The sequence below is a fragment of the Odocoileus virginianus genome, unplaced genomic scaffold (genome assembly GCF_023699985.2).
Source record: "Odocoileus virginianus isolate 20LAN1187 ecotype Illinois unplaced genomic scaffold, Ovbor_1.2 Unplaced_Scaffold_1, whole genome shotgun sequence".
NCBI lineage: Eukaryota > Metazoa > Chordata > Mammalia > Artiodactyla > Cervidae > Odocoileus > Odocoileus virginianus.
Genome location: NW_027224263.1, coordinates 369,429 through 390,869, shown reverse-complemented (window position 1 = coordinate 390,869; position 21,441 = coordinate 369,429). Strand labels below are relative to the sequence as shown.

Below are 21,441 nucleotides of genomic sequence, written 5' to 3'. Positions count from 1 at the left end.
TGCCTCACTCTTCCACTTTTAAGGACACTTATGCTGTGTTGGTAATTCAAGATAATCTATCTTAAGGTCAGCTGATGAGTAACCTTAATGCCACCTGCAATTTGATTTCCCCTTGACGTGTAACCTGATATATTCACAGGTTTCAGGGATTAGAACATAGACATCTTTGGAGGACCATTATTCTGCTACAACAGTCTGCTCTCTGGCCTCCTAAGATTCACTTACATCACACATGCAAAATGCATCTATACCATCCCAGCATCCCCCAAAGTCTCAACTCTTAGAGCAACTTAGTCTAAGTTTTTAATGTCCTCAACTCACAATTCCCAAATCTCCTCTAAATCAAATATGAATGATACTGAGTCTGATGCATCTTGGGGTAAAATTCCTCTCCATCTGCAGATGTGTGTCTTTTAATTTTTTTTTGTATTTTGCTCCTAAAATACAATGGTGGGACAGGCATAGGGTACCAGTTATAAATGTTCCAGTTCAAACAGGGAGAAAATTTGAATGAAAAAGGAATCCAGGCAAGCTAACTTCATTAAATTTCAAGGCCTGGAAATACTCTTCTGGAGCTTTCAGCTCCACCCTTTGGACTTAAGGCTCTATTCTGTCCTCATGGCTCTAGCCTCAGACTTGACTTTCCTTTTTCTTGAAGGATAGCATGTATTTATGTGTGTTTCCCAGGTGGCTCAGTGATGAAGAATCCACCTGCCAATGCAGGAGACATGGATTCGATTCCTGGGTTGGGAAGGTTCCCTGGAGGAGGAAATGGCAATCCACTCCAGTATTCTTGCCTGGAGAATCCCCGTGGACAGAGGGACTTGATGGACTATAGTCCATGGCGTCACAAAAGAGTTGGATGCAACTGAACACAAAAACACACGCAAGTGTCTATTTGTAGCTGAGTAGTTTCACCTCGTTTCAACTTGTTTCTTGACTGTAGAGTTTTGGGGGTCCAACAACCTCCTTTCACACTCTCTCTGTCCCTTTCAGGCCAATCTAGCAGGGTTTTTTTTATTTTTAATTGGAGGCTAATTTATTTATTTTATTTATTTAATTTATTTTATTTGGAGGCTAATTCCTTTACGATGTTGTAGTGGTTTTTGCCATACATTGACATGAATGTCTTAGCATTAATGTACTATTCTCAAGAACTTTGTGGGTCTCAGGTATAGATCATGGATACTCACTTATTCAGACAAGAGATTCTGGACAGATCTTTCTTAGATAGTCCTATTTCTATTCTTCTGCTGAGATGGTGGTGGAGATCTAATTCATATGTTCAGTCTTTTCAGAGAACTTTTTGTATGACTGAGTACTTTGACCTTTTGATCTTCCTAAGATATTAGCAAAAGGTTGTCCAGCCACTACCTTGGCTTTACATTTTAGCATCTTTTGCAATCTGAATAAGCTGAGACTTTCCAAAATCATTAAGTCCTGATTCGTTTTTTATTGAACAGTTCTTCCCTCAGTTTATTTCTTTCTTCTCACATTTTATGTAAGCAAGCAGCCACTAGACCACACTTTCAGCACCTTGCTTGGAAATTTCAACTAAATGTCCAGTTTTGTCATTTAGGAGTTCTGCTTTCCACCTTGTATTGGATCCAATTCTGCTAAGCTTTCTGCCACTACATAACAAGGAATACCTTCCCTCAAGTTTTCTAATAACGTGTTGCTAATTTCCTTCTGAGCCTTTACCAGCAACAATTTTAACATCCATAATTCTGCTAACAGTCTGTTCCCAGTGACTTAGATATACTCTGAGGAAGTTTGTGTTTTTTTCTACCATGATGTACACTTCTGAGTACTCACCAGTGGGGTGTTTAACATCCATATTTCTACAGTCTATTCAAGGCAATCCAGGCAATTTGTGTAATGTTCTTCAAATTCTTCCAGCCTCTGCCCCACTGCCCAATCCCAAACCACTTCCACATTTTTAGGTATTTGTTATGCTAACACCACACTTCTAGGTATAAAAATGTTTAATTACTTTTGATTACATCGTATCTTTGTGAATCTAGGGTTTTTTGTGATTACAGTGATAAAAAGCAAGTAATACACAAAAAATCAGTGTTGAATAAGAAATTAGGGACGTTGTGTCCAATTTGATTCCAAAGTTTGAGCAATTTTTCAATATCCAACAGGCATACCCATTCCATTATAAGTAATTGTGGCTATTTAAGATTGAAATAGAAATATTTTAGTATATATATTTTCAGATGGACACTACATTTTAGTCCATACTTATTGTTGTACATAACTGTTTAATAGTAAGTGGAACTAGTACATATTTCTTTAGACCTAAGGGTGCCATGCAAAACTTGAGATACTACAGGTACCATGAACCAAGTTTGAGAACTTCTGTCTTAGAGGGATATTGGCTAGAGTAGTTGATACTTTGGGCAATGAGAATTCATTGTTTATTCTTGAATAAAGGGGTGACTTGAAATAATTCTGTCTTAAGAATATAATATTTATATACTGCTCTATGGCTTATAAAGTGCTTTACATGAATTATATCAGTTGATAAACCTGGAAACAGGGTGCAGGATAGGTTAAAAAGAACTATATACTATTTGAGTAATCTAGGTGTGAGGTGAAGGTCTGAAATAAGACTGCTGTGAAAAAGGAAATATATAACAGATACTATGAAAAAAAGATTTAAAAATTTGGTGATATATTAATAATGGGATAAGGAAAATAAAGGAGAGGAAGACTCAAAGGTCACTTTAAAGTCTCAAATTTAGTAGACTGGGATACTGGCAGTATCCCAATACTGAGATTGGGAAAAGGAACAATTTCGTGTAATGGCAGTGGTTAGATTGTAGGGGATTAAGACAGGAGTATGAAGAGAAGATAGTGGATATAGACCACATATACCAGGATTGGGGAAGTGCAAGGAAAGAGATTAATAGAACAGTGAAATTAAATCAGGTTTTTGCAAGAAGGAATGGAGTTTCAAAATTCATGATAATGGTATCTTGATTGAGGTGGTATTAATATTTACATGACTGTGTGCATTTGTTAAAACTTACAGAACTACACATTAAAAAGATAAATTTTACTCTGTAAATTTCACCTCAATATTTTTTGCCCAAGTATATGAGAACAGAGGTTTATTGTTTGATTGAGATATAATCCGTATACCATAAATGTCACCATTTAAAAATGACTACTTTGTTGGTTTTGGTATATTCACAAAGTATGTACAACCATCACCACTATCTAATTCTAAAGCATTTTCATCATCTCAAAAAGAAACATCTTGTCCATTAGCAATCACTCCTCATTTCCTCTCCTCTCCAACCCCTGATGACCACATAATCTTATTTCCTTTTTTTCCTTTTTTTAATTGTGGTAAAATACACATAACATTACCATCTTAACCATTGTTAAATGTGCAGTTTGGCGGTATTAAGTACATTCATATTGTTATGCAACCATCACCATGAAGGAAAGTTACATGGCTCAAAATAGCCTGGAGTTAAAACTCCCCTCTGGGTCCTCCCCACCATTCTATGCAAAACAAAGAACTCTCTCACCGAAGGAAAAAAATGGACATTAAGGTTGATTATGTCCATCTCCAGAATTCCTTGCCCCAGCCATTTAAGAGATAACTACTCTGAACAACCTTGGAGAACAGGCCCCCTTAAGACAGTAGATTTCCACATATATGCCTATATATACTTTCTTCTTGGGTTAGTGCAGCAGCTCACTAATCTGACTGCTGCCCCTTCTCGCCTCATTAAAGGTGATCTGTTCCTGTAAAGTGCTGGTCTCATTCTTTTTCTGAACCTCGCCTTCTCTAACTCCCTTACCCTACAACCACCATCATCTGCAGAACTATTTTCATCTAGCAAAACTGAAATTCTCTACCTATTAAACAATAACTCCTCCATTCTGCTTTGAATTTGACTATGCTAAGTACCTCATGTAAGTGAAATCACACAGTATTTGTCTTTTTGTGACTTATTTCACTTAGCATAATGTCCTCAAGTTGCATCTATGTTGTACATATGTCAGAATTTACTTTTTTTTTTTTAAAAGAATCTCTATTGACATTTTGCAGAACAGAACAGATTGGACCTATCTTCTTTCAGTTTTTTTTTATTTTATTTTTTTATTTTTTTTCAAAGCCTACTTTTTTCCATTTATTTTTATTAGTTGGAGGCTAATTACAGTATTGTAGTGGTTTTTTCTATACGTTGACATGAATCAGCACAATTTACTTTTTTAAGGCTGTTTCCTTTTTTAATATTCTTTTGTTTATATGTACCATACTTTGCTTATCCATTCATTTATTAGTGGACACAGGTTGCTTCAGTGTTTTAGCTCTTACGATTTATAGTCTATTTTGTCTGATACTTCTATTAAATAACTACCCTTGCTCTCTTTTGGTTATTATTTACAGGGAATATCCTTTTCTATCCTTTCATTTTCACTGTGTGTCTTTGTATGTAAAATTAGTCTCACATAGACAGCATATATTTTGGCCTTTTTATTAAAACCCATTTTGACCATCTCTCTGTCTTTTGATGGAGAGTTTGATCCTTTTAAATTTAAAGTAATTACCAATAAGAAAGAATGTCATTTTGCTGTTTGTTTTCTATATGTCTTATATTTTGTCCTTCATTTCCTGTATTACTGTCATCTTTTAATGTTTAGTTGATTTTTTTGTAGTGAAGCATTTAAATTCTTCTCATTTCCTTTTGTGTATATTTATAGCTATTTTCTTTGGGGTTACCGTGGGGTTACATGATACTGTGAGCAGAAGCAGCAAACAGAAATCAGAGCACAGATCCCCAATATTTGGAGGGAGAGGTCCTTTTTGCCTGCCCTGGTTCCTGTAAGCTACTCTTGAGATGTGTGCATAGCCATCTGACATGGGGCTGGGGTAGGAGATGGGTAACTACTACTGTGCTAAGAGCTGAGATTTCCCAATTTGTCATCCAAGCATTCCCCTGGAAATTACAAGCATTCGATAGACTCCAGAATTCCAAATGGTTCTGCCAGTTCTGCCAGTGTAAATGTTGTCTTTATGGGAAGGCAGATTCTTGCTTCCTACTCCACCAGCTTTCCAGAATCCCATGGAATCTTTTTTATTTATTTAACTATTTTTTAATTTTGGCCATGCTTGATCTTCATTGCCTCGTGGGTCTTCTCCAGTTGCAGTGAGCAGGGGCTACGCTTCATTTGCCATTGCAGTGCACAGGCCTCTCATTGCAGTGGCTTCTCTTGTTGGGAGCATGGGCTCTAGGCATGTGGGCTTCAGTAGTTGCAGCATATGGGCTCAGTAGTTGTGGTGCATGGGCTTAGTTGCTCCTCAGCATGTGGGATCTTCCCAGACCAGGGATCGAACTGGTGTCCTCTGCATTGGCAGGTGGATTCTTAACCACCTGGGAAGCCCCTATAATCTTTTTTAAAAAGTAGATTTTAAATAAAACTTTAATAGAAGGCAATAAATAATTCTTCATCTGTGACTTCAGTAAAGAATATAAACATAGAGGTCCGTACATTGGTAGGTCAGAGGGGGGAATAAGAGTTTATAAGAAAGTTCATTTAATCTTCTCTGTGTAGTCAGAATCTAATACGAGCAAGGCAGAGTTAAGGAAGAATTTCTCTTAAGGAAAGGTCTACAAAATCTTTGGGGAGTTATCTGGGGAGTTGAGATTTTTTAAAAAATACTAAATTTGTAATATTTCAAGTATGTATGCACAGCTGTACATTAAGTTGTAATCCTGAATTGTAGAATTAAACAGAAATTAGTCACTAGAAATTGCCAGTTTTTCAAAGTAAAATTCAGATTTGCTGCACATCATACTGTTTGACCCTGCGTCTGCTGTTGTTCATTTAAGAAGAGAGATAAAGGAAAAAGGGCAAGAGCCATAATTGGGGCATAGCCTCTACTAACAGCTGTGTCATAGAAGGCTGAAGGGGACTTTGTTACCTATTGTTGCTGTAACTGCTATGATCAGCATTTGGATAAAGAAGAACCATATAGACATGTTTTAAGTTACTGTTTGATTGATTTGTAATAGGTAGGGTGCAGTATTTGATCCTCTGACTTTGAACTTGGTCCTGAATTGTTTACGTGTAGTGATCTGACAGCTGAATAATTCCCCAACTACTTATCTGCAGTGTAGTCTTCTGTCGTTGTCTCTAATGTCATTTTCCCTCACTGTGATTCTAAAATGCGGAGAACACAGCATTTTTTAGGACCATCTTAACCTTTTCAACCAAAGTGACTATTCAACATTATGAACTTTGTCATTTTGATACTTAATTTACAAAGGCAGTAGATTCCCATCCTAGTTGCTTGAAGTGTAGATGTTCAAACCTATGCTGAATATTCTAAATGGCTGGTTTCCGTTAAGTGGGAGCATCTTAAAGATTACAAAATTATTCAACAAATTCTTAACATTGACATGCTGCTTTTTTTTCTTTCAGGTTGACAGTAAATGCCCTTGCCCAGAAGCTCAATGCTTATTGGAAGGAAAAGACCTCCCAAGAGAATTTGGAGACCTCAGCCATAGTCAGTCCAATACCGTGAGTAGTAAATTTAGAAAATAAAAGTGTCAGGGGTAACATCTTACAGGGCAAATGGAAGGAATAGGAAAGATGATGCTTTTCACATAAGGAAGTTTAATTAACTAAAAACAGGAAATCACAGGTACTAATTTCATCATTCTCTAAACCTCTTCATTCTGGTTTAATACTTGTGTGGTTTGGATCATAAATATGATGAGTTTAGTATTGTCAGTTTATCCTGTTGTCAGTGTAATGTAATGGAAGATGATGACCATTTGAATCAGCTACTCCTTGGTTGAAAATTTAGATCTACTTCTTTTTTAAAATTTTACTGTATATTATCTAATGTATTAAAATTGTTTTCAGGTCATAAGATCTATAAATGTTATGAATATTACTTCAAAGCCTAAAAAAATTATTGTTGTATTCTCTATTTCCAAATAATTAGGCAAAAGTCATGAAATTAAATCGTGGATAAAAGTCTACTAGTTTTTCTGTTTCACCCTAGATAATATACATGTTTCAACATGAGACAAGTGCTCGGGCCTGGTGCACTGGGAAGACCCAGAGGGATTGGGTGGAGAGGGAGGTGGGAGGGGGGACTGGGATGGGGAATACATGTAAATCCATGGCTAATTCATTTCAATGTATGACAAAAACTACTGTAATGATGTAAAGTAATTAGCCTCCAACTAATAAAAATAAATGGAAAAAAAAAAAGTCTTACTAGTTTTTGGTTTGTTTTTGGATTTTATTGAAGTATAATTGATTTACAATGTTATATTAATTTCTTCTATACAGCAAAGTGACTCAGTTATACATATGTATATTCTTTTTCATATTCTTTTCTATTCTTTTTCATATTCTTTTCTATTATGGTTTATCACAGGATATTGAATATAGTTCCCTGTGCTATACAGTAGGACCTGGTTGTTTATCTGTCCTATGTATAATAGTTTGCCTCTGCTAATCCCAAACTCTCATTCCTTCCCTCCCCTACCCACCCCCCCACCCCCAACCTTGGCAACCACAAGTCTTCTCTATTAAATCTGATTCATTTTTTTTTTTATTAGTTGGAGGCTAATTACTTTACATCATTACAGTAGTTTTTGTCATACATTGAAATGAATTAGCCATGGATTTACATGTATTCCCCATCCCGGTCCCCCCTCCCACCTCCCTCTCCACCCAATTCCTCTGGGTCTTCCCAGTGCACCAGGCCCGAGCACTTGTCTCATGCACCCAACCTGGGCTGGTGATCTGTTTCACCCTAGATAATATACATGTTTCAATGCTGTTCTCTTGAAACATCCCACCCTCGCCTTCTCCCACAGAGTCCACAAGTCTGTTCTATACATCTGAGTCTCTTTTTCTGTTTTGCATATAGGGTTATCATTACCATCTTTCTAAATTCCATATATATGTGTTAGTATACTGTAATGGTCTTTATCTTTCTGGCTTACTTCGCTCTGTATAATGGGCTCCAGTTTCATCCATCTCATTAGAACTGATTCAACTGAATTCTTTTTAATGGCTGAGTAATATTCCATGGTGTATATGTACCACAGCTTCCTCATCCATTCTGCTGATGGGCATCTAGGTTGCTTCCATGTCCTAGCTATGATAAACAGTGCTGCGATGAACATTGGGGTGCACGTGTCTCTTTCAGATCTGGTTTCCTTGGTGTGTATGCCCAGAAGTGGTATTGCTGGGTCATATGGCAGTTCTATTTCCAGCTTTTTAAGAAATCTCCACACTGTTTTCCATAGTGGCTGTACTAATTTGCATTCCCACCAACAGTGTAAGAGGGTTCCCTTTTCTCCACACCCTCTCCAGCATTTATTGCTTGTAGACTTTTGGATAGCAGCCATCCTGACTGGCGTGTAATGGTACCTCATTGTGGTTTTGATTTGCATTTCTCTGATAATGAGTGATGTTGAGCATCTTTTCATGTGTTTGTTAGCCATCTGTATGTCTTCCTTGGAGAAATGTCTGTTGAGTTCTTTGGCCCATTTTTTGATTGGGTCATTTATTTTTCTGGAGTTGAGCTGGAGGAGTTGCTTGTATATTTTTGAGATTAATCCTTTGTTGCTTCATTTGCTATTATTTTCTCCCAATCTGAGGGCTGTCTTTTCACCTTGCTTATAGTTTCCTTTGTTGTGCAAAAGCTTTTAAGTTTCATTAGGTCCCATTTGTTTATTTTTGCTTTTATTTCTAAAATTCTGGGATGTGGGTCATAGAGGATCCTGCTGTGATTTATGTCAGAGAGTGTTTTGCCTATGTTCTCCTCTAGGAGTTTTATAGTTTCTGGTCTTACATTTAGATCTTTAATCCATTTTGAGTTTATTTTTGTGTATGGTGTTAGAAAGTGTTCTAGTTTCATTCTTTTACAGGTGGTTGACCAGTTTTCCCAGCACCACTTGTTAAAGAGGTTGTCTTTTTGCCATTGTATATCCTTGCCTCCTTTGTCAAAGATAAGGTGACCATAGGTTCGTGGATTTATCTCTGGGCTTTCTATTCTGTTCCATTGATCTATATTTCTGTCTTTGTGCCAGTACCATACTGTCTTGATGACTGTGGCTTTGTAGTAGAGTCTGAAGTCAGGCAGATGGATTCCTCCAGTTCCATTCTTCTTTCTCAGGATTACTTTGGCTATTCGAGGTTTTTTGTATTTCCATACAAATTGTGAAATTATTTGTTCTAGTTCTGTGAAAAATACCGTTGGTAGTTTGATAGGGATTGCATTGAATCTATAGATTGCTTTGAGTAGTATAGCCATTTTGACAATATTGATTCTTCCAATCCATGAACACGGTATATTTCTCCATCTGTTTGTGTCCTCTTTGATTTCTTTCATCAGTGTTTTATAGTTTTCTATGCATAGGTCTTTTGTTTCTTTAGGTAGATATACTCCTAAGTATTTTATTCTTTTTGTTGCAATGGTGAATGGTATTGTTTCCTTAATTTCTCTTTCTGTTTTCGCCTTGTTAGTGTATAGGAATGCAAGAGATTTCTCTGTGTTAATTTTATATCCTGCAACTTGACTGTATTCATTGATTAGCTCTAGTAATTTTCTGGTAGAGTCTTTAGGGTTTTCTATGTAGAGGATCATGTCATCTGCAAACAGAGAGAGTTTCACTTCTTCTTTTCCTATCTGGATTCCTTTTACTTCTTTTTCTGCCCTGATTGCTGTGGCCAACACTTCCAAAACTATGTTGAATAGTAGTGGTGAGAGTGGGCACCCTTGTCTTGTTCCTGATTTCAGGGGAAATGCTTTCAGTTTTTCACCATTGAGGGTGATGCTTGCTGTGGGTTTGTCATATATAGCTTTTATTATGTTGAGGTATGTTCCTTCTATTCCTGCTTTCTGGAGAGTTTTAATCATAAATGGATGTTGAATTTTGTCAAAGGCTTTTTCTGCATCTATTGAGATAATCATATGGTTTTTATCTTTCAGTTTGTTAATGTGGTGTATTACATTGATTGACTTGCGGATATTAAAGAATCCTTGCATTCCTGGGATAAAGCCCACTTGGTCATGATGTATGATTTTTTTAATATGTTGTTGGATTCTGTTTGCTAGAATTTTGTTAAGGATTTTTGCATCTATGTTCATCAGTGATATTGGCCTGTAGTTTTCTTTTTTTGTGGCATCTTTGTCTGGTTTTGGAATTAGGGTGATGGTGGCCTCATAGAATGAGTTTGGAAGTTTACCTTCTTTTGCAATTTTCTGGAAGAGTTTGAGTAAGATAGGTATTAGCTCTTCTCCAAATTTTTGGTAGAATTCAGCTGTGAAGCCATCTGGTCCTGGGCTTTTGTCTGCTGGAAGATTTCTGATTACAGTTTCGATTTCCTTGCTTGTGATTGTTTTGTTAAGATCTTCTATTTCTTCCTAGTTCAGTTTTGGAAAGTTATACTTCTCTAAGAACTTGTCCATTTCTTCCAAGTTGTCCATTTTATTGGCATAGAGCTGCTGGTAGTAGTCTCTTATGATCCTTTGTATTTCAGTGTTGTCTGTTGTGATCTCTCCATTTTCATTTCTAATTTTGTTAATTTGGTTCTTCTCCCTTTGTTTCTTAATGAGTCTTGCTAATGGTTTGTCAATTTTGTTTATTTTTTCAAAAAACCAGCTTTTAACTTTGTTAATTTTTGCTATGATCTCTTTAGTTTCTTTTGCATTTATTTCTGCCCTAATTTTTAAGATTTCTTTCCTTCTACTAACCCTGGGGTTCTCCATTTCTTCTTCCTCTAGTTGCTTTAGGTGTAGAGTTAGGTTATTTATTTGACTTTTTTCTTGTTTCTTGAGGTAGGCCTGTAATGCTATGAATCTTCCCCTTAGCACTGCTTTTACAGTGTCCCATAGGTTTTGGGTTGTTGTGTTTTCATTTTCATTCATTTCTATGCATATTTTGATTTCTTTTTTGATTTCTTCTATGATTTGTTGGTTATTCAGAAGCGTGTTGTTTAGCCTCCATATGTTTGAATTTTTAATAATTTTTTTCCTGTAATTGAGATCTAATCTTACTGCACTGTGGTCAGAAAAGATGACTGGAATGATTTCAATCTTTTTGAATTTACCAAGACTAGATTTATGGCCCAGGATGTGATCTATTCTGGAGGAGGTTCCGTGTGCACTTGAGAAAAAGGTGAAGTTGATTGTTTTGGGGTGAAACGTCCTATAGATGTCAATTAGGTCTAGCTGGTCCATTGTGTCCATTAAAGTTTGTGTTTCCTTGTTCATTTTCTGTTTAGTTGATCTATCCATAGTTGTGAGTGGGGTATTAAAGTCTCCTACTATTATTGTGTTACTATTAATTTCCTCTTTCATACTCGTTAGCGTTTGCCTTACATATTGCGGTGCTCCTATGTTGGGTGCATATATATTTATAATTGTTATATCTTCTTGGATTGATCCTTTGATCATTATGTAGTGTCCATCTTTGTCTCTTTTCACAGCCTTTATTTGAAAGTCTATTTTATCTGATATGAGTATTGCGACTCCTGCTTTCTTTTGGTCTCCGTTTGCATGAAATATTTTTTTCCAGCCCTTCACTTTTAGTCTGTATGTGTCTCTTGTTTTGAGGTGGGTCTCTTGTAGACAGCATATATAGGGGTCTTGTTTTTGTATCCATTCAGCCAGCCTTTGTCTTTTGGTTGGGGCATTCAACCCATTTACATTTAAGGTAATTATTGATAGGTATGGTCCCATTGCCATTTACTTTGTTGTTTGGGGTTCACGTTTATACAACCTTTCTGTGTTTCCTGTCTAGAGAAGATACTTTAGTATTTGTTGAAGAGCTGGTTTGGTGGTGCTGAATTCTCTCAGCTTTTGCTTGTCTGTAAAGCTTTTGAGTTCTCCTTCATATCTGAATGAGATCCTTGCTGGGTAGAGTAATCTAGGTTGTAGGTTATTCTCTTTGATTACTTTTAGTATGTCCTGCCATTCCCTTCTGGCCTGAAGGGTTTCTATTGATAGATCAGCTGTTATCCTTATGGGAATCCCTTTGTGTGTTATTTGTTGTTTCTCCCTTGCTGCTTTTAATATTTGTTCTTTGTGTTTGATCTTTGTTAATTTGATTAATGTGTGTCTTGGGGTGTTTCGCCTTGGGTTTATCCTGTTTGGACTCTCTGGGTTTCTTGGACTTGGTTGGCTATTTCCTTCCCCATTTTAGGGAAGTTTTCAGCTATTATCTCCTCGAGTATCTTCTCATGGCCTTTCTTTTTGTCTTCTTCTGGGACTCCTATGATTCGAATGTTGGGGCATTTCACATTGTCCCAGAGGTCCCTGAGGTTGTCCTCATTTGATTCTTTTTTCTTTTTTCCTCTCTGCTTCATTTATTTCCACCATTTTATCTTCTAACTCACTTATCCTATCTTCTGTCTCTGTTATTCTACTCATGGTTCCCTCCAGAGTGTTTTTGATCTCATTTATTTCATTATTAATTTTTAATTGACTTTTTTTAATTTCTTCTAGGTCCTTGTTAAACCTTTCTTGCATCTTCTCAATCTTTGTCTCCAGGCTATTTATTTGTAACTCCATTTTGTTTTCAAGATTTTGGATCATTTTTATTATCATTATTCTAAATTCTTTTTCAGGTAGATTCCCTATTTCCTCCTCTTTTGTTTGACTTGGTGGGCTTTTTTCATGTTCCTTTAGCTGTTGGGTATTTCTCTGCCTTTTCATCTTGTTTAGATTGCTGTGTCTGGAGTGGGCTTTCTGTATTCTTGTGGTCTGAGGTTCCTTTTTATTGTGGAGGTTTCACCCAGTGGGTGGGGTTGGACGATTGGTTTGTCAAGGTTTCCTGGTTAGGGAAGCTTGTGTCAGCGTTCTGGTGCATGTAATTGGATTTCTTCTCTCTGGAGTGCAATGGAGTGTCCAGTAATGAGTTTTGCAATGGGTCTCTGTGTTATGTGTGACTTTGGAGAGCCTGTATGTTGACACTCAGGTCTATGTTCCTGCGTTGCTAAAGAATTTGCGTGGTATGTCTTGTACTGGAGCTTATTGGCTCTTGGCTGGTGGTTGGTTTTGGTGTAGGTATGGAAGCTTTTGGATGGTCTCTTATTCCTTAATGTTCCGTGTAGTCAGGAGTTTTCTGGTTTTCTCAGGATTTGGGCTCAAGTCTCCTGCCTCTGGATTTCAGTTTTATTCTTCCAATAGTCTCAAGACTTCTCCAACTATACAGCACTGATAATAAAACTTCTAGGTTAATGGTGAAAAGATTCTCCACCGTGAGAGACAACCAGAGAGGTTCACAGAGTTACATGAAGAATAGGAGAGGGAGGAAGGAGATAGAGGTGAGCAGGAGGAGAAAAAGGGGACTCAAGAGGAGAGAGACAGATCTACACAGTTATCTGTTCCCAAAGTGTTCTCCGTAGCCCAGACACCCACAAAGATTCACAGAGTTGGATTGGGAAGAGAAGGGGAATGGAGGAAATAGAGGTGTTCTGAGGTAGAAAACAGAGAGTCAAAAGTGGGAGAGTATCACCATACTCCTGAATAGAAATGGGAACTGAATATTGGATTCTTAAATGACCAAAATTTATATCACATACTACTGAAAAACAAAGATTGAAAATCTAGTGTAGAGGTTAGACTCTTTGAAATACAATATTTAAAAACAAAAACAAAAAAAATTTAGAAATGTATATGAAGTTCGGTTTAAAAATAGGGTTTCTCTCTCTCTCTCTCTCTCTTTTTTTTTTTTTTTGGCAAGGTTATAGTGAAATGAAAATGAAAATTAAGGAATAATAGAGGAGTATTAGAGGACTTTAAAAGGAAATAGGAGAGAAAAACAAGAAAAAGAAAAAAAAAAAAAAAAAAAAAAAATTTTTTTCCCTAATTATAAAAAATCATAAAAATATATGAAAATGAAAGTTGAGGAGTAATGGGGGAGTAATAGGGAATTTTAAAAGAAAATAAAAGAGAAAAAATAAAAAAAGGAAAGAAAAAAAATTTTTTTTTAAATTAAAAAAATATATATACACATATATATCTAGGAATTTCTCTGGAGTTGTTGCGGTCAGCGTAGGTTCAGTTCAATTTCAGATAGCTCCTCTTTCCAGCTTACACTTCTCGATATCTGTAGGCCCCTTCCCGTGTAGTCGGTGTTACCTTCAGGGATTTTAATCTGTTGCACCGGTCCTTTCTGAAGCGGTTCCCTTTGTTTATTTGGCTTCTGTTTGCCGTCTCTTCGGTGTCTAATTTCTGCCCTGACACAGGCGGGTGGAGGTGATCTCTTATTTAGGTTCTCTAGTTCAGTTCAGTCCTGCTACGGGGAGGGCGGGGCGCTGCAGACAGATACCGCTCTGTGTGGATAGCACTCACCATGTTCCGGTCACACTGGGTTTGCCCCACTCACGGGTGTCAGTGCTTTCGCCGTCTACACTGCTCAGGCTCCCGGCTGCTCTATATGGAGCGGGCCCTGCGTTGAGTGCGGTTCCAGTTTTCGGGTACTCCACAAAAGCGCAGATTCGGTTGCGCCTGCGTTTTGTGCCTTCCCCGGCCTGAGCGGTTCAGGCAGCCAGAGGCTTGGGCGCACTCTCCCCGGGTACGGCGCGCTTTTTCCCTCCGCGGCCCCAGCGCGCGCCGCCAGTCGGGTCTCAGGAAGTCTTTAGATAGGAACCGGGGGCCTGTTTGCAGTGTGGGAGGGGGTGGCTTCTCAGGGGCTGAGTTTGCCCTTTTCCCCTCCCCCCTGCCTCCTACCTCCAGCGGGGATGGGCCGGCTCTTCTCTGGAGATTCTCAGTCCCTTTGTTTTGCGAACCACCGGCAGTGTGTTCGGGCCAGTTAATTTTGTCCCTTGCTATCCCACAGTTTAAAAAAGCTCCCTCCGATTGCTCTTAGGGTCTTCGGGCCGGTCCTTACCCTAAGCAATGCCTCCCACTCCTCTCCGTTCCGCCCCTGCTTGTTGCTGGCGGGTGCGGGCGTCTGGGGTACTTTTCTGCTGGGAGTTGCTTTTAGGCACGTAATCTGTAGGCCCTGTTTAATTTTTCCTCCCAGTTAGATTGCCGAAAACTTCCCCCAATCCCGCCAGTGAGAGGGTTTCCTGGTGATTGGAAACTTCCTCTATTAAGACTCCCTTCCCGGGACGGGTCTCCGTCCGTAGCTCTTTTGACTCCCTTTTTATCGTTTATATTTTGTCCTACCTCCCTTCGAAGACAATGGGCTGCTTTTCTGGGCGCCTGATGTCCTCTGCTAGCGATCAGAAGTTGTTTTGTGAAATTTGCTCAGCGTTCAAATGTTCTTTCGATGAATTTGTAGGAGAGAAAGTGGTCTCCCCGTCCTATTCCTCCGCCATCTTGGCTCCTCCCCCCTAAATCTGATTCTTAATAGTTGAATGAGCTTAGGTAAGTAAGTCACTTCATCTCTCTGAGTATATTAACTCATTATTGACCAGAGACGTATTAATGTCTTTTGTTACGTGAATGTTATTTTTTTTTAATTTTTTAATTGGAGGATAATTACTTTACATTTGACTGGAGACATATCAGTATTCGCTTACATAACAAATCACCAGCCACAGGTGTTAGTTTCTGCAAAAATCCCCAGCCAATAATGTGTTAAGTTAGATGGCCTAACACAGTACCTGGCATATAGTAGGCATTCAGAAATATTAGCAAACTTCCCTTCTTTTTATTCTAATGAACATTGTTGGAACCATATCAAGAAACTTGAGAATAGAAATAGAGAACCCAACGAATCAAGAAAAAATATAGAATTTACTGACTCTAAGACACGAAATTACATACAGAATGGTGGATAAAAAAAAAAAAAGAATGGTGTCAGGCTGAAATGCTTCAGGAGGCCAGGAAAGAAGCATAATACAGAGGGCAGAATGTGTGACAACATGTACACAGTCAATTATACCATCAAAACAAAGATTAGAGTGTTGAAAGTTCATTTGGGGGTAGGCACTGTGTTTCTTTTAAATGGAAATCATCAAATGTTTGATATAAAATTTTGTTTTCCCAGGTTCGATGCATGAGACAGGGTGCTCAGGGCTGGTGCACTAGGATGACCCTGAGGGATGGGATGGGGAGGGAGGTGGGAGGGGGTTCAGGATGGGGAACGCATGTACACCCATGGCTGATTCATGTCAATGTATGGCAAAAACCACTACAATATTGTAAAGTAATGAGCCTTCAATTAAATTAATTTAAAACTTAAAAAGAAAAATAAAATTTTGTTTTCAATGCCACATAGTTGCTGTATGACTATCACTGTATCTGATTCTAAAGATTTCTATTCCTGTCCAACATTCATGGTTTTCAAAGAAATGCAAATTAAGATGAGATAATCTTTTTGCCTTTTAAATAAACAGCGATTAATGCAATGGAACAGATGTTCATATATTGCTGGAGTGTGTGTATATATGTTATACAGCCTTTTCTGGAAGTTTAATGATTATTTAGTACTTACTGTCAGACACTGGTTTAAGGTCTTTACATGTATATTTAACCATCACAACAATCCTGTGAGACAGGCAGATGATATTATTACTTTTTTATAAATGTAGACACTTATACACTGAGAGCGTAAGTAACTTGTTCAAGATTAGATAAATAGAAAGTGGTAGATCCAGTTTTCAAATAAAGGCAGTCTGACCCCCAAACCCAAGTTCTTAACCACGACACTCTTCTGGAAGGATGCAATGAGAAAAATACAGCATAGCCCCTTCAGCTGCCTATTTCGGCTTGCGCACAAAAAGCCTCTTCTGTCTGCCTGGTTGGGAGGATCTACCATGGTCTGCATGTAACCTGAGGTAGAGAATTACTGTTTCTAATGCTTGTTCCCGAGAGAGTAATATTGACGTGCTTTTGCAAAAGACTCTTGTGTGTGTGCTTGTAAAACCAAAGCTAATACGACCTTTTCTGTCCCCTTGCACTACTGCTAAAACTGCTTTCTCTGGCTCTAAATAAAACAGTGTGTTAGTTGTTCAGTCATGCCCAACTCTTTGTGACTCCATGGACTGCAGCCCACCAGGCTCCTCTGTCTATGGGATTTTCCAGGCAAGGATACTGGAGTGGGTTGCCATTTCCTTCTCCAGGAGATCTTCCTGACCCAGGGATTGAACCCCAGGTCTCCTGCACTGCAAGCAGATTCTTTACCAACTGAGCTATGAGGGAAGCCTCAAATAAAACAGTGGCTGTACAGAAATATATAGACACCAGAGGTCAGGCCTGAGCTTGGAGTTGAGAGTTGCAAGGCTGGAGCAGCCTGTAGCTAGGAGATAGGAAGCTGTATATCCAAGAATGTGTATGGATTCTCTTCATTAAAACAGTTTTAAACAAGACATTGTATTTGAGTAGTAGACTTACTGGTACATTTTCTTTTTCTTTTTGTATTTTATAGTTTTTTTTAATAGTTTTTTAATATGGATGGGCTTATATTGCTTTTATAACTAGAAAAAAAGCACCATTTAAAAAGATACAAAAATATCGAACTAAGACATAAAAGAATCATATCACTATTGAAATGTCTAGCATAAGAGCAGTATAAATGTAATATACACAGAATCTTTCCTAGGCTTAATTACATGTTTTTCAAATTGGCCCTAGGTGCCCCTCTACCCTCTCTCTGTCTTTTCTCTAGCCTTCCCCCTTCCCAGTCTGGTCTGCCTTTCACATGTTAGATGCACATATATATGGATCATTTCCTCTTAGAGGGAAACAAATTTACCCCAAGGTGTATATGACTGGGTTACACTTCCTGAAGGAGATGGGAATGAGTATGTGTATTAAGAGTAGAGCTCTGGGGACTTCCCTGGCAGTCCAGTGGTTAAGACTTTTTCTTCCAATGCAGGGGACACAGGTTCAATTCCTGGTCAGGGAACTAAGAACTGACATGATGCAGGGTGCAGCCAAAAATTTTTTAAAAGAGTAGAATTCTGGAAGAATTCTCTGTTAATAACCCAGTTGTTGGACTGGAGCCACTTTTTCTAGTTAAAAAATTTAATAAAATTTATGCTACTTTTTAAGATTAACTTTGGGAATATCTATCTAATAAAATTTTGATTTAAGTATAAACAAAGACTTTTTGAAAGGGGAAAAAAGGACTAGGGAGCCTGTGCGGAAATAGAGGAGACATTGTAATGACATTGCTTCAACGACTCTCACAGATGCATTTCAAATCTATCATGAGTTTGGATAGAAGCAAATAAAGTGTTTCTGTGGGTTTTATTTTTTAGTAATATTGTAATATATATAAAATTTTTGCTGACTAATAAATTTTAGAGTTAAAGTTATCCTTTTGTTAAACTCAAGAAATAAGGTTCCAGGATAAGTACTGTTGAGCTCTATAATTTGGTGGCTTACCACATTAATACTTATTACAGTTTTCATATCCATGTCTGGTCTAGTTCTATCATTGTTTTATCTGTGAAGTTTAAGATTATACATTTTAGACACCTGGACTATAACATTTCTAACACATTTCATGTTTAATTCTTTCTTTCTTTCAGTTCTTTCAATTTTAGGGTATGCCTTTTAATGTAAGAGTATAGAGCTAGAATATAGCCTTTCTAATGTAAGAAAGAGTATAGAGCTAGAATATAGACAGTCCTATTTTTGTTTTCTTCCATTCAGGAAGATTCCTGACCAGACATGGGTACAGTGTGATGAGTGTCTGAAATGGAGGAGGCTTCCTGGCAAGGTTGATCCATCCACAGTACCTGCAAGATGGTTTTGCTACTATAATTCCCACCCAAAGTACAGGTAAGGTTAAGACTCAGTATTATGCCAGAGATAAGTCCTGATTTGTCTCTGTTCTAAAACACTTTGCATCTCTAGTCTACACTCTTCAACCTGGCATTCAAGCCCCTGTGCTAACTGGTCTTTACCTATTCATTGTATGTTAACACAGGCCTTCTGCTTTAGCAGGCCTGTGGCTTCACTCTTCCCTACACATGCTGCATGTATTCCCTTCTCCATGACTTGATACTGTCATTCCACTTGCTTAGAGTGACTTTCTATATTCCATCTGATCATATCCTCTGGGAAGCAGAAGTATTTTGTGTGATACTTCTCCTGTAGACAATAGTTTACAATGATTTTACTCTGGCTGTCTGTAGTATTTAATTCTTCACATTTGTTCACGTACTGTTTGAATTTGGGGGATGTTTTTCATATGTATACATTTGGGCTCTTCAAGAGATTGTAAGCTATTTGAGAACAAGGGATTTATATTTCAGGTTGAATTGACAGTTTTCTTCATATGCTTCCTATACTTGAATCTGTTGAAGTACCTATTATACATTCAATTTAGATTGTTTACATGTCTGTTTTTCTAATATTCCATCGCTCAGACGGTAAAGAATCCGCCTGCAGTGCAAGAGACCTGGGTTTGATTCCTTGGTTTGGGAAGATCCCCTGGAGAAGGAAATGGCAACCCACACCAGTATTCTTGCTTGGAGAATTCCATGCACAGAGGAGCCTGGTGGGCTATAGTCCACGAGATCGAAAAGAATTAGACACGGCTGAGTGATGAACACTTTCACTTTCATCTGTTCCTTGAAACAGCTAACATCTAGATTTGTTGTTGTTCAGTCGCTCAGTCATGTCTGATTCTTTGCGACCCCATGGACTGCAGCATGCCAGGCTTCCCTGTCCTTCACCATCTCCCGGAGCTTGCTCAAACTCATGTCCATTGAGTCGGTGATGCCATCCAACCATCTTGTCCTCTGTTGTCCCCTTCTCCTCCTGCCTTCTATCTTTCCCAGCATCAAGGTCTTTTTCCAATGAGTTGGCTCTTCGCATCAGGTGACCAAAGTATTGGAGTTTCCGCTTCAGCATCAGTCCTTCCAATGAATAGTCAGAGTTGATTTCCTTTAGGATTGACTGGTTTGATCCATCCTTGCAGTCCAAGGGACTCTCAAGAGTTTTCTCTAGCACCACAGTTCAAAAGCATCAATTCTTTGGCGCTCAGTCTTCTTTATGGTCCAAACTTTCACATCATGGACATCACTTCAATTTAACAAATATTTGTATATGACTCAGTAACATAGGTTCATAATAATAATTCAGTTTGTTTCAATTCACCTGTGGCTCTTAACTTTTTTCTGCGGTATAAATGCTGATAGAGAAACAGGTACTAAACCAGAGTATGCTTTTTAAGGGAAAAAAACGTTGAAAATGGAGGAAATAAAAAGCAATGAAGTCCAGTTCTGTAATAAGCAAGGATTCCCCCATAGACTAAAGGTGTGCCTAAGTACCTCTTAGGGTGGTGTGATTGAAATGTGAGATTGAGTACTTAGAAGTCTCATTTTCGAATTCTCTATATGCTGTCAGTTTATATTTAGTCCAGGAGACATAACCTTCCAGGACACTTTGTCCCCTAATAAAATGGATATAACATGGGCTTTCCAGTTATTATTAGTTTCTGTTTATTTCTAGGATTGCCTTTGTTCACTGAATACATTTTCTAGTACTTCTTTCAGCTTATACTCCTGAAATCCTCTACTTTATGCTTTACATATAGCAAACATCTTTTGATTTATAGAATCCTCTTTTTCTCTTCTTTGCTAGCCTCTGTTCTGTCTCTTTTACAATGTCAGCTCCTCATCCCTTTGTGCTGCTCTCTATCATAGCCTCTGATTTTCCTCTTCAGGGATCATCACAGTCTATGGGTGCTCCTGCTTATTTGGACCTTGGGGATTTCTGTCTTAGTACATGAGAGGCAGGAGACCTAGGTTCTAGTCTCAGTGATATTCTCCTTCTATAGAAGCCCAAGCAAGTCTCTCTTGTGCTTGAATTTCACTGTGTAAAAATAGAGATTATGCTTCATGCTCTCTACCATCATACGAATTTTATAGCTGTCAAGTACTTTGAGTATCTTGGGAGAAGGGTGTTATACGCACCAAAAATAATGATATGGTATGCATTGAAAAAAAGAATTGCTACCTAGTAACCTGCCCACAGATTTTGTACTGTGGGTGGGATCTGAACTCTATAATGTTAGATGGTGGTTAATCTGCCTTGTCATACTTGTAAGGAAAATGAAGGGTGAAAGTCAAGGGCACATTTTCTTTCTTTTTTTTTCAGTGCAAAATGAATGTCTGCTACAATTTTATTTTTTTAATTTTTTTTCATTTATTTTTATTAGTTGGAGGCTAATTACTTTACAGTGTTGCAGTGGTTTTTGCCATACATTGACATGAATCAGTCATGGATTTACATGTGTTCCCCATCCCGATCCCCCATCCGATCCCTCTGGGTCTTCCCAGTGCACCAGCCCTGAGCACTTGTCTCATGCATCCAACCTGGGCTGGTGATCTGTTTCACCCTTGATAGTATACTTGTTTCAATGCTATTCTTTCAGAACATCCCACCCTCGCCTTCTCCCACAGAGTCCCAAAGTCCGTTCTGTACATCTGTGCCTCTTTTTCTGTTTTATTGTTACCATCTTTTTAAATTCC

General features: G+C 38.1%; 1 protein-coding gene across 2 annotated transcripts in view; it reads left to right on the top strand.

Annotated features, from left to right (window-relative positions):
* The window catches only part of MORC4 (MORC family CW-type zinc finger 4), a 69,868-nt gene that overhangs the window by 28,169 nt on the left and 20,258 nt on the right, over positions 1–21,441 (top strand). For both annotated transcript variants that reach the window (XM_020877936.2, XM_020877935.2), the window contains exons 10-11: positions 6,451–6,549; positions 18,614–18,742. In XM_020877936.2, coding sequence (XP_020733595.2) covers positions 6,451–6,549; positions 18,614–18,742 — 228 coding nt within the window. The remainder of the gene's footprint in view (positions 1–6,450; positions 6,550–18,613; positions 18,743–21,441) is intronic.